This window comes from Bufo gargarizans, chromosome 4 (genome assembly GCF_014858855.1).
Source record: "Bufo gargarizans isolate SCDJY-AF-19 chromosome 4, ASM1485885v1, whole genome shotgun sequence".
NCBI lineage: Eukaryota > Metazoa > Chordata > Amphibia > Anura > Bufonidae > Bufo > Bufo gargarizans.
The window spans coordinates 187,341,646-187,355,853 of NC_058083.1; the positions used below are offsets into that span (position 1 = coordinate 187,341,646).

Below are 14,208 nucleotides of genomic sequence, written 5' to 3' on the forward strand. Positions count from 1 at the left end.
CCCCGTAACTCAGCCTGGAAGTTGCGGCCCAGCAAGTGGTGGGCTCGTGTAGGCGTGGGCCGCCCGGAAGCACTTCTGGACAGAACGGAGGGATGGGAGACCGGCCGTGGAACTGCCCGAAACCTGGGATGGGCATATCTGGCGGTGACACGCAGTGGCCACACCAGGAATGGATGTGGCCACTTGAAAGAATATCAGCAGGCCCCGGAGGGCAGGTAGAGCCTGCGGGGGTGGGGTGGGGGGCGAAGAGAGGAGGGGACGAGGCAAGCACCCAATTAAAATAGGAAGAGGAACCCAGGTCAATGGGGATATGAGGGAGTGGAGTGAGTGGGATGGTGGTGGATGGTGGGGGTTATACTTACCCTGTGGTCAATATTCACCCTATCTTCATCCTCTTCTCTTCACCACCCCCCTCGGGGTACCAGCAGGGTCACCTCCTCAGCCACAAGCATCAAGGTGGTAGGGAGGCTGGAGTGGAGGGGGAGACTGCAGAAATGCAGGTGACTCCATGGCTGGCGGGATGCAGGGGAGCTGGGCTGCCCTGGTCCACTTTTTCTTCTTGGGGGTGGTTGGGCGGTGAGGGGAACAGACACCAGCCCTCCTCCCTGGATAAACAAAGGTCTCTGTTTCCCGTACCGAAAGAGATTAAAAGGTAAAATAAAAATAGAAAATGGCAGTTAGGAGCCCTGCAAAGCAGGGAGGTCTGCCTCCTACAGACACTAAGCTAAAACTGATTAGCCCAGTGTATGCAGGAGGGGTATAGCTGTGAGGAGCTAACACTTTTTTGCTTGGTGTCGCCTCCTAGTGGCAGCAACAGCTATATCCATGGTCTCCTGTGTCCCCCAATGATATGAGCGAGAAAGACTAGGTTGCAATAAAGGGGTGAAGAACCGTATGAGGGGTTGTGTCATCGATGTGTGATCAGAGGCAGTCCACCTGTTGGGACCTTATCATCAAAAAAGACGTTTTGGCAGCTACAACGTGGCCGTCATCAATATGCTCGGTCGGGGAGAGGGGCATTGTATCGGCTAAACCTATATAGAAACCACGCACTCAACCAAGTACAACAACATATGGATTCATACCACCAATGTTGAAAACTACAGGAACTCCATATGATATATACATCTTACATACAGACATACCTGCACCCACATAGTTCACGGCTTTTGCAGCTTTCACAGCGGCTTCTCCAAGTTTCTTCCTCACCTCGGGACTAATTCCAGGCTAAAAAGATTTCAGTTTAGAAAAATTATTTTTCCCTTATTGGCAGGGATTATGCATCCTCTATGTGCACACACAAAACCGATTTCAAAAATATTTCCAAAGGAAGAAACAGATGCTGTTTAGATTTCCATCATGGTTCTGTTATAATGGGAAATACAATGTCTTATGCTATGCCATTCTGACCAGTAAAAAGAAACCCGATAGACCCATTGTAAGTCAATGGGATCAGTTAAGAACAATTAGGATCTGCCATATGACGGCACAGAACTGTTACACACAAACTCCCTTTCACTTTTTATATAACAGTGGGACTGAAAGTTTATTGTAGTGCTTATCTATTAGGTCCAATAGCTTATCTATTAGGTCCAATAGTTCTCCAACATGCAATAACTGTATGTACTGTCTATAAAGAATATTTTTCTTAAATCTATGAATTTGTTCTTAGCACTTGTCATCTATGACTCAGTTATACAATCTTCCAGTGAAGAACAGGCTTACCCCAGGGGCCTCCTCAATGATTTTTTGGTGTCTTCTCTGTACACTGCAGTCCCGCTCAAATAAATAAACTGCATTTCCATGTTGGTCACCAAACACTTGGACTTCTACATGTCTGGCACAAAAAAAAAAAATACATTAAATAGATTCAGATCTTTTTTCAAATATAGTCTGGCAAATCATATGCACAATAACAAAAAGTCTGAAAAACACACCTCAGTGCTCATTCATATGTAAAAAAAAAACACTAAAGGACTCCCAGACTTTAAGAAACGTGATTCTCTGGTCTAATGAAACCAAGATTGAAGTATTTGGTCTCAAACCTATGCAACATGTCCGGATGAAACCAGGCACTGCTCATCACCTGCCCAATACCATCCCTACACTGAAGATGTGGAGGTGGCAGCATCATGCTGTGGAGGTGTTTTTCAGTGCCTGGGACAAGGAGACTGGTCAGGATTGGAGAGAAAGCTTAGTGGAGAAAAATACTAAGATATTCTTAATAAATACCTAATCCAGAGTGCTCGTGACCTCAGACTGGGTCGAAGGTTTACCTTCCAACTAGACAATGACCCTAAGCACACAGCCAAGACAACATAGGAGTTGCTTAAGGACAATTCTGTGAATGTCCTTGAGTGGCCCAGCGAGAGCTCTAACATCTATGGAGACACCTGAAAATGACTGTCCACTGACTGTCCCCATCCAACCTGACAGAGCTTGAGAGGATCTGCAGAAAAGAATGGCAGGAAATACCAAAATCTAGATGTGTAAACCTTGTGGCATCGTACCAAAGTAGACTGGAGCTGTAATCGCTGACAAAGGTGCTTCAACTAATTACTGAGTAAAGGCTCTGAATACTTATGTCAATGCAAGATTTTAGTTTTTCCTCTTCAATAAATAAACAAAAGTTTTCTAAAAACGAGATTTTGTATAACTTACCAGTAAAATCTCTTTCTCGCTCTTTCCTTGGGGGACACAGAAGACCTTGGGTATAGCTCATCTCCCTAGGAGGCGTGACACTAAGTGAAAACTGTTAAGCCCCTCCTCCATCAGCTATACCCCCAGCCTGGAGAGAGAGACTGCCAGTTGCGTGTCCAAGTAGTGAGAAAAGGCAAAGTCCAACAAGTGGAAACAACAAGCCAACTACCCAACGGGTAAACAAAACTCGGAAACCGTGTAGAAAAAAACCAATGAATGGGTGGGTGCTGTGTCCCCCAAGGAAAGAGCGAGAAAGAGATTTTACTGGTAAGTTATACAAAAATCTCGTTTTCTCGCCCAATTTCCTTGGGGGACACAGAAGACCTTGGGACGTTCAAAAGCAGTCCAAGAGGGGAGGGACCACAGCACCAAGGCGAAGCACCCGAAGGCAGCAAGGAAACGCCACCTGCAAAAACCAGGCGGCCCAAGGCAGCAGCCGCCGCCGAAGCCAGAGTACGCACTCAGGAGAACCTGGTAAGAGAGTGCAAGGAAGACCGTGGCCACCCTGCACAATGACATGGCTGAAGTCCAATGCCTCTGGCCCCGGAGGCACCAACCGCTCTGGTGAAATGAACGGTGACACCAAAAAAACAGAACCCTGCCCTTGAGCAGTAACCACAGCAATAGCCATTTGGTTAAAGCGGAGGAAAGCACCCAGGAGCCGTTAACCTTGGCGCGGACCTCCTGGAAACAAGAGACCGAGCGTCGACAAGAGTCAGATGTCCAAGCAAAAAAAAACTGCAGACACTTCAAGTAACAGAGTCCCAGTCGCAGGTCCAGGCCAGACTGGAGAAGACCGAATCACGGGAAGAGAAAGGCAGAATTGGGTGAATGCCCAGCTTCCTAAAGAACCCCAGGGAAGACCCTAAGTCAGACAACAGAACCTGGACGAAGCACGGCCGGGAGCGAACACTAGTGTGCTCGCTGGACTCGTCAGGGCAGACGGGAGGAAATCCAATGCGAGTAAGCGCAAATCAGTGACACGGGCAAAAAGGTTGGGAAAACTGGTCCCGTCGGCCCCCGAGCAACGCCGTCCCGAATCCACGCGGAGTGGGGGAGCAGATGGACAAACGGAAGGAACCGAAAGGGACCCGGCCAGTTTCCAACAGACTCCAGGACAAGTCAGGCTAAAGCCCTTGTCGTTGCAGCCACCACAGGAAGGTGTTCTACAGTCCCGGTGTGGGGGCTTGAAGGGCAATCTTGACAGAAGAAAGTAGGCCCGCCAGGTTACCGAGAAGGTAAAGTCCAAGCAGGACCATCACCCAGAATGGTAAAAGTAATCTGCACCCAGCGGGAGGACAGAATGCGGCAAACCCGGTAATAGGCACACAGCTAGTACAGCCAGTGTGAACAATGGAGACAGTACGAGGTCATAAGGAACACCGGGACCATCCATATGAACAACCATAGTCTCCCCAGGGGGGAGGGCAGTGAAGGAACAGCCCCTGAAGCCTGGCCGGGGCAGAAGCCACATCGGAGTAAAACTGACCCAGGAGAAGCCAAAACAGAGCCGTCGAGAGAAAAAATAGCCGAGAAGACGGATGACACCCCCCAACCGCAAGGAGGAGTGGGCAACAGGGAAGCCACAGGACCGCTCAAAGGCAGAACTCCGCTACTCCGAGATGTCCGGCTCACCAATTCGCAGAAGGCGAATACCCTAACGAATCGAAAGTGGAGGTCCCTGAGACCTGGGTAATCGAGCAACCAAGAGAAGTTGGGCGACCTGCTCGAAAAGAGCGGCTAGAACCTGGTAGCAAAACAAACTGAAGCACGGAGGGTGCCAACAGGAAGGACTCAAACCAAAACGCATCCAAGAGGAGGAATGGCAACAGGCGAGGGAACCGTAATCCCGCCAGAGCCAACGTAGACTGCGAGGGACGCTGGAGACAGCACTCTCGACCATGTGACCGCTTGCGCTGGGAAGCAATGCCACAGGGTAACTAATGGGTACGCATCTAGGAACCACAAACACTCCCCAGGCGGAAGGGCCAACGAATATGGTGGATACCGTCACAACGGAAACACCAATATACCCTCCGAACAGAGAATGGATACCACCCAGCTCGCTGCAGTAGAGAGCAATAGAGCCCGTCCAGGCCAGGTGAACAGAAAGATCTCTTCAGAGAAGAGTTCCAGGCCGGCGGCAATCACCGTATCCCAAGAGAAAAACGTCAAGTCGCAGGAAGAATGGAGGCATACGTACAAGCAGCCCCATAAGCAGTGAGAAAGCCAACCCACCTACGGAAGGAGAAGGCATACACGGCCCAACAACGCACAGAGTGCAGAAGAGCGTCCGCCCACTGCGAAATAGTCATACAGCAAGGAGGGCCAGCCACAGAGTCCCACAGAATCCACGGAAGGGCAAAGTGCAACCGGAAGGGGGGACATACACAAGACTAGTATGGCATGCGACGGAACGCAAGCAGTCCGCCCAGAAGAGAGGGCAATGCACTTGGCAAACATTGCGGGCAGTAAGCGTGCAAAGCCCGCCCCACAAGGGGGTGATGCCCAAGACCAGCACCTACTTCAGAGAAGTAAGACATACCATATTCCGCCCAGAAGAGGGCCATGCACATGGCCACACCGCATCCAGCAGGACGTCCACCCAGTGAAAAGGGGACATGCACAGGGTAACCCTAGCATTAAGTGAGTGTGCAATAATCCACCAAACACCGAATTTTGTGAGAGTACAACTACTCCGCCAATGAATGGGGACAAGTACATTAGTCCAGCACAGCATATACAAGGACAGTTGTGAGCCCTGTGAGCGTACAAAAAGTCCACCCTGGAATGAGGGGTGGTAACGCACAAGGCCAGCACCGTATCCAATGGGAGTGCAAGCATTCCACCCATCTTAGAGGTCAGCAACGTATCTGGTGAGAGTGCAGTATGCTGCCCAGAAGGGGGAGCCATGCCCATGGCCAGTATTGCAACCAGGGAGAATGCGAGCACCCCGCCATGGATGGGGGTCAGGCACCTGGCCAGCAGCACACTGGCGAGAGAACAAACACAGTCAGTGAGAGTGTGTGTATGTTGCCTGAGGAAAGGAGACATGCCCACGGCCGGCAGCGAATCCAGAAAAAGTGCCGTACACCGCCCACGGAAGGGGGAACATGTATATGGCCGGCAGTGGATTTAGTGAGTTGCAAGCATCCCACCATGGAAGGGGGTCATGCACGCGGCCAGCAACTTACCAGCGAGAAAACGACCCCAGTCAGTGAGGGTGTATGCATGGCGCTTGAGGGAAGAAGGCATGCCCAAGGCCGGCAGCGAATCCAATGAGAATGCAGCATACCGCCTATGGAAGGGGGTTATGCACATGGCCGGCTGCCCAGCACCATAACCAATGAAGTGCAGTATTCCGCCTAAAGGAAGGGGGTCATGCACAAGACCGGCAGCGAATCCAGTGAGTGCAGCATTCCGCCTATGGAAGGGGGTCATGCACAAAACCGGCAGCGAATCCAGAGAGTGCAGCATTCCGCCTATGGAAGGGGGTCATGCACATGGCCGGTATCAAATCCAGTGAGTGCAGCGTAACGCCTATGGAAAGGAATCACGCACATGGCCGGCAGTGAATCCAGTGAAAGTGCAGCGTTCCCCTATGGGAGGGGGTCGTGCACCAGACTAACACCGTATCTGGTGAGAGTGCAGATTCCACCTATGGAAGGAGGACATGCACAAGACCGGCAACGAATCCAATGAGTGCAGCATTCCGCCTATGGAAGGGGGTTGTGCACATGGCCTGCAGCGAATCCAATGAGTGCAGCGTTCTCGTGCACATGGCCAACACCGTATTCGGTGAGAGTGCAGTATTCCACCTAAGCGGGGGGTCATGCACCAGGCAAGCCTGCAGCCCGAGGAGTGCAGTATCCCGCCTAGGAAGGGGTTGTCTGCACATGGCAGTTACCATAGCTGGAGGGTGACGAACTCTGCCTACAGAAAAAAAGAGAGCGCATGCACTTGGCCAGCGCTGTATCCCGGAGAGGGCAAGAACCACTTAGAAGGGAAACATGCACCAGCCGGGGAGTGCGACACCATGCCGCTCGTGGAAGGAGCACGCATACAGGCGGCGCTACCGAGATAAGGCTGCAGCGTCCTGCGCAGCGCACAAGAAATCCATTGGTTAACCATGTTATGCATTTCTAAATAAAAAATAGCCTCACTGAGGCAGAAAGAAGTGCCACCATACAGGTGCCCAGCATAGAAGTAGAGGGGGGGGGGGGGGGGCGCCAGCCATATAGGCCCATCGGGAGCCGCCGGTACCCGAAGGGTTAAGCCAACCAACCTGAAGGGAGGAGGATGCGGCGCCGCGATCCCCTGGGGGCGGGAAACACAGTCAGTGAGAGTGAACCTCCAGGCGGGAAGAATTCGCGCCCGGAGAAGTTCCCGCCCCCTCCAACAGAGGCCGGAAGTTTGCGGCCTAGCAGGCCGTGAAGCCGGGGCCTAAATTTTCTGCGGCACCCGGCTGACCGGGGCCGCACAGGACACCGGAGCTGACTGCCTAGACAAACCGGCCGCGGAAGCCCACCCCGCGGACCGGAAGTCAGGGGCCCGGGTGGAGCACCGGAATGCGGCCCAGTAGGCCCGAAGCCTGGGCCAAAATTTGCGGCGCCCGGCCGACCGGAAGTCGCCGACGGCCGGCCGGAATCGATGGAGCATCGTGCTCAAGCCAAATGCCGGCCGCGGGAGTCCACCCCGCAGGCCAGAACAGTCGGGGGCCGGGAAGGAGCGCCGGAGTGCGGCCAGCTCGGAGGTGCGGCCCAGCAGACCGGGAAGAAGCGCCGGAGGTGCGGCCGAGCAGGCCGGGAAGTAAAAACCCCAGCAGCACTGCCGTTAGGAAAAAGGCCCCCGCTCCAGAGCAGCGCATTGGTGAGGGATGGGGGGACCCTGAGACCGGGTGCCCGTGGGGATGCGAGCACAGCGTTCCCAGGAGGGACGCTGATAAGTGAAGGGAGGCGATGTGCAGCCTATTCGCAGCATTCTGCTGCTAAAAAGTCACATGAGGGCCAGAAGGGAGGAGAGGGAGCAGGAGTAGAATGTCACCCCGCAGCACCCCAGGGGCCAGCCTAGGTATGCCCAAGACCAGCGCAGGAGACCAGGGTGGGGGGTGGGGGACGTAGGGCTGGAGAAGCCACTCTCTCACCATAGTCGTCTTCACCCTCAGTCCATTCCAGCAGGGTCGCCCCTTCAGCTACTGGCACCGTAGTGGCAGGACGCTGGGAGAGGGACTTGGCGTGCGGGCGACCCTTGCGCTGGCGGGATGTAGGGGAGCTGGGCTGCCCTGATCCACCTTGTCTTCTGTGGGGGAGGCAGCAGTGCGGGTGACCGGCACTGGCGCAGCTCAACCCCGGGAGAAACAGAGAGGTCTAGTGCGTCTCTGTTGTCCCTGATGATCTGGAACAAAAAGAAAAGAAAAAAGTAAAAATCAAAATTTAAACAAAGGAGAAACAGCCCTGCAGTAGCAGGGAGTGTCTTGCCTCCTTGGACACTAAGCAAAAAACTGGGAGTCTCTCTCTCCAGGCTGGGGGTATAGCTGATGGAGGAGGGGCTTAACAGTTTTCACTTAGTGTCACGCCTCCTAGGGAGATGAGCTATACCCAAGGTCTTCTGTGTCCCCCAAGGAAATTGGGCGAGAAATTCAGTTTTCACTTTGTCATTATGGGGACTGAGTGCAGAATAATATGGATTTTTTATTTTATTTTAGCACCTCAACATAACAAAATGTGAAATTAGGCAAGTCAATGCGCAGAAACTTCTAAAAAACATATACAAGGGGATTTTTACGCCAATGCTTTAGATTTTGCAGCTCTATCAGGGAGATTTATCAAGGCTGGCTAATCCATACACCAGTTTTGATCTCCCTACATTGGCATGAGAGGCACCTAATTAGCTGCCTCTTAATAAATTCGGGGCATCTATGCCCTGCCTTTCGCAGACACTGAAGTCTATGCCAGCTACAAGCGTTCTAATAAATTCGGTGGGCGTCGTGAAACCCTGCCCCTCCAACTAAGCCCCACCCTCATTTCTCAGCACTTCAGAAAAGTGTGACAAGCTTAAAAAGTTGCAAATTATGCTAAAAAAAATATGATGTGTGCTATAATTTTAGACTTTTTATCACCATCATGGTGTGAAGGGTTTAAAAATTGTCCCTCTATGTTTTTTCAAATGGAGGACTACCTCATGTAACCCCATCCAATGAAGGTTAGGAACCCTGTTAACATCTCTGGCAACCCATGCAAGACAGGGACACAAAGTGTCCCCCAGTAACTAGTTATTAGGGCTATAGTAAATAACTAATGGTGAACTGATGTCGTTTACCTTGGATTGTCCACAAATTTTTCTATCAACATGACATCATCATTAAATGATTTTCTTGCTTCTCTTCGAGCTGACTCTAATTGATCCACAAATTCCGCCTCAGATCTGGCGATTCTCATACCCTAGATATTAATAATACAGTGTGAGAAATGTTGGACAGAAAGGAAGCAATATTTTAAAGGCCTATACATATGACTTTACAGATTGGTCTATGGGCTTTATAATTGCCATTTTGTCTGCTTGCTTGAAGGTCAATGCGAATTTATTCTGTTTGGACAGAGACTTACAAGGAAGAGTCAAGAATCTTAACATAAACATTCTCATGTCATAAATTGTGGGGGTCTCAGAGAGGTGCCATAAAGATACTTCAGGCCTCTACAAAAGATAATGAACAGGGAATGGAATGTTCGAAAGATGTGTTTTACTTTTCTTAATGAATAGAAAAGTTTTTTGTTTTTTTTTAAGAGTTGCCTGATGTAACTTTGCTATCGATTAGGGATAATAGTGGCAATAATGGGTTTATATTACGATATTATATGCAACATCTATATGCTTATTTATTTGATTAATTAAAAGTAAAATAAAAACCTGTACTATCATCATAGCCAAACTATATTCATTATATATTGTTTGAGTGTATACCCAATAAAAAGTATTAGTATGTATGTTATGGAATATAATGGACACTTGCTTATCACAAAATTGTGTCTGTCCGAGAGACAACCCCCAGTGTGCATTCTATGATTGAAACTATTTGCAGCAAAAACTTGAAACTGTCAGGAATTCCTCTGAGTCTATCATACATATGCCTTAAACTGATTTCCTGTTTACATTCCTTCTTGCTAAAAGACCAATCACGTGAGCCCACTCCTCCCACTAATATGGAGGGTATATAATGTGAAGCCCCCACCTAATAAATTTGAGTTATGCTTTGACCTTATCTAGTGTCAGTGTTATTTCTCTCGCTGTGCATGCACGTATCTATCTATCTAATTTGGAGCAGTGTATCAACCTACCTGACCATTGATCAGAACCAGAACATGTATACCCAATGAAACGTATTAGTATGTATTATTAACGTTTTTTTTTTATATTTTTAAAATACATAGAATTAGGTGCAATATATCAATGTATTTTTTATGTGTAAAAAGATAATGTCTGGAACTAATTACCTCACTTTGGTATGTGGAGAAGGAAGATTAAGTGCTTTGGTAGAAGGTCTCAAAGTAGTAAATCTATAAGCAGACTATATGTCTGATAGTGAGTATACATTAATGTCCCTTTTCCCCATATTTAGGTCTTTGTCCAGAGCTTAGGTCAAAGGTTATCTTTTTACTAGATCTTTAGAAAATATTAGAATTAAATGTAATTACGCAAACTTTTATATATATATATATATATATATATATATATATAAAACACTAGTGTCCCCTTATGGTGGTGGTGGTGGTGGTGAGTAAGAGATACGCAGCAAATTGACGCACTATGATGTCATTAGTCACGTGGAAGACCAAACCAAGCCCACCTTCCAGGGTGGGGGGGGGGGGGGGGGGGTTGGGGGGGATAAAAGATAGCATGAGCCGACAAGTGAGGTAGATCGGATCAATGATCAACAACAGGAGAGGAAGGAAACAGAACTAGGGAGACCTGACCATCCCTTGCTGCTGAACTGTGACCGCTGACTTCTTTCAGACAACTAAAATTAGGCAATTGATTCGCCCTATATCTCCGTATAGACCATATAGTTCTTGTAGGATCTAGACTGATTTGAGATCATTTCAACTGCAGTATAAATTATACTTTTCAGTCTTGGGAGATAAATATATACATTTTATATATACATTTGTATAATCTCCAGAAAACTGATTTCAGTTTCTAGTCAATGGTCTGGTCGGATATATATTGAATTAATTTGGTGGAAGTTTATCCTAATTTTGAATATAATATTGGCTTATAGCCAAATTTGTACATGAGGGACAGATTTTGCCCATGCGCTGTTAAACTTTTAGGTTTATGACCATCTGTTTGCTGGGAGAAGTCACGTATCAGCTAACCATTTCATTTAAAAAGTCATTTTATTGGTTGCATTTATATGTTACCTATGTTTTCCAAATGATTGAACCTATTTGACACGTATTCTTTGTTTGTCACCAATGTTATATTTTATTATTTTGCACTGATTTTTCTCATAAGTAAATAGATATATTTTGTATACAATTGCATCCCTCTTGTCTTCAACTCCGCGCAAATAACAAATTCATGTTAATTTTGATTTGTGGAAATAGGTTGGGAATCTCCTTCATTACAGATCCTTGCTTGTTTTCATAAATAGAAAACTGTTTATCAAAGCAGTATAACCAGTCATTAGAAGTGCAGTAGAATTGACGTTTAATTCTTATATAGTTAGAGGGCCTGTTTTTTCTGTTTAGGGTTTATACAAGGAAAACTCCCTTTACACAGTTTAAACATCAAAAGGTTTCCACTGCCAGTAAGAGACCCAAAGATAGTCTTACCTAGAAGGGAAACTGTTACCTCTACTATGCTTCCCTCACTGAGGGCAGCATAGTATAGTAGCAGACCTGCTGATTTCAGCCAGTGTCACTTCTGGGCTAGTATTCAATACTTTTACAGTGCTGACAAAGACGAGCCATGTAGTGTGGGCCAGCACTGTGAGGGGACATGGGTCCTATGAGACTCGTGGCCCTGTCCTCCCCCCCATGATTGTCAGGTTTCTTTCCCATGCGTAACATTAAAGAAAGCTGCTAGTCATGGGTAGCAGACAGGGCCGTTAGGCAGACTCTTGTCCACTCGCAGCGCTGGTGCATGCTGCAAGGTTCACTCTGTCAATACTGTAATAGTACTGAATGCCAGCCCAGAAGTGACCGCTCCCTGAAATCAGTGGGTGTCACTATATTATGCTGCCCTCAGGAACTGCAGCATAGTAGAGGCGACAGGTTCCTTTTAACTATTCTATCCTGCAGAGTCCAGTAAAAAAAATATGTTGGGTATCCTAGGTGCCTATGGACGACAGATGGCACTGTACGGTATCTGTTAACCATATACTGTATGTCATGAGCTTTTCAAACCTTTTCATGAGATATCCATTAAATTGATGGCACAGGAGGTACCGCTCAGTTGTGGATAGGGTCACTAGAAAGTCCACTACTGGTGCGTTACTAAAAGCTGCACCATCAGGCAAGTCGGCCGTGATGAACTGATACAGACAGAAGTGTGCACCGTGGTACGGACAGGTGCTCTGCTCAAAAGAACCAGCTTGGTGTGCCCTGGACTAAATTTAACAAGCTAATCCATTGATAAACATCTACCCATAGGAGCCGACCTGCTAAGAACCATCTGTTCAGGGTGAACCAGATGTCTGAGTGCCGGCCCTACGAGCACGAATCAAGGGACACTAAACTTAGCTGGGTAGAGCAAAAGAAGGCTTGATCACGGCTGCTCACAAACTGCAGAGGGCTGGGGTACCACAGACCTTAACTGCAGTGTGGGCGCAATACAAGTCAAATACAAAAAGCTTAAATTTGCCCCCACTCATCGCTTGACGCGTTTTGCCATGTGTGGCTCGTCAGGAGCATAAAAATGTGGGTTCGAGACAAAAAGCAAAATGAGCTGCTAACCTCCGTAACAGAGGCTGCAGCTATCAGCACTGAATGGCCGTGCGCGGCCGCCAGGACGCACGCTATATAAGGAGAGAGCTCCTCCCCTCTTCTGAGTCAAGCCTCTGGGGCGGCCAATGGGGAAACAGGAGGCGCGGCACCGCCGCATCAGCCGTCCCGGCCCATCACTCCGCCCCCTCTGTGGGACAATCTCAGACGGATGTCAAGACATTCGTATCCTTTGAATATAGAAGTGACCAACCGGCGGCTGTACATTGCTACGGCAGGATGGTATTGTAGGGGCCGGGATCGAGGTTTCATGATGGTATATGTGGTCAAAAGTGTGTTGATTACGATATTAATTACAGAATGAGACAAAACGGCAAGGACAGTAATAAGTCCTGCCACCTGTCACATTTGAGGTGATGCTTGTAGCGACTTAGCGAGTATTTGCAAGAATCCTTTATGGTCTACAGGGGAATCGGGTGTCCCGTTTAAAGTGGCAGCCAGATCAAAAAAGATCCTGCCCTTATTCATATTGCACCCGTTACAATCCATACAGTGACCTACAAGGAACCGCATATGTACAGAGACTCAATGAGACCCGAATGGAAACTATGTTCACCGCATCTGTACAGGGACTCAATGAGACCAGAATGAAACCTGTGTTTACCAAGTCCCTGTTGTTGGAATGTATGGATCAGGAGGAGTCATACCCTGATACATATTGCACCTGTTACAATCCCTTAGCAGGTCGGCTCCTATGGGTAGATGTTTATCAATGGATTAGCTTGTTAAATTCAGTCCAGGGCACACCAAGCTGGTTCTTTTGAGCAGAGCACCTGTCCGTACCACGGTGCACACTTCTGGCTGTATCAGTTTATCACGGCCGACTGGCCTGATGGTGCAGCTTTTAGTAACGCACCAGTAGTGGACTTTCTAGTGACCCGATCCACAACTGAGCGGTACCGCCTATTGCGGCTTCATGTGCCATCTTGACCCATCTCGGACACTGTGGTTAGGTGGTCATCTAGAATTTTATATATAGGTTGTAGTGTTCCCCTCTCCCCTTGTTGGAAATAATAAAGTATTAGTTTTAACTAATTTACATAGCGTTCCGTACTACAGTGATATAATTTTTGATGGTGGAACGTATACCTAACACCAGAAACTCGTCAGTGAATTGATACTCAGGATAGGTTACTAGTATCTGATTAGTGAGGGATCAACTACGGCACCCCCGCAGATCAGCTGTTTGAACACGCATGGCGGTCTGGTGAGCACTGCGGCCTCCGCACAGCTGACCAGGCGCAGTGCCATACATGGTATAGTGCTTGGTATTGCAGACCAGGCCCATTCACATGAGCTAAGCCATGTGACCAATGAACAAGAAATCACTGGCCTAAAGAGAGAGCCGTTAGTCGGCCCCCCACTGATCAGATAATGCTGATGTATCCTGAGGAGTGGTCATTAACATATGAATCCTGGAAAAGCCCCTTAAATTGGTTACCCAATATTCTTTTTCATTAGGGGAAACTGCTGAGAGCCTGATAAAATAATAAAAGCACTTTAACTC

General features: G+C 48.3%; 1 protein-coding gene across 1 annotated transcript in view; it reads right to left on the bottom strand.

Moving 5' to 3' along the window:
* The window catches only part of MCCC1 (methylcrotonyl-CoA carboxylase subunit 1), a 67,693-nt gene that overhangs the window by 44,101 nt on the left and 9,384 nt on the right, over window positions 1-14,208 (bottom strand). Inside the window, exons 7-9 of the mRNA XM_044290827.1 lie at window positions 9,019-9,140; window positions 1,726-1,837; window positions 1,146-1,227 (exon numbers count right to left, since the gene is read on the bottom strand). Of these exons, the coding sequence (XP_044146762.1) occupies window positions 1,146-1,227; window positions 1,726-1,837; window positions 9,019-9,140 (316 nt within the window). The remainder of the gene's footprint in view (window positions 1-1,145; window positions 1,228-1,725; window positions 1,838-9,018; window positions 9,141-14,208) is intronic.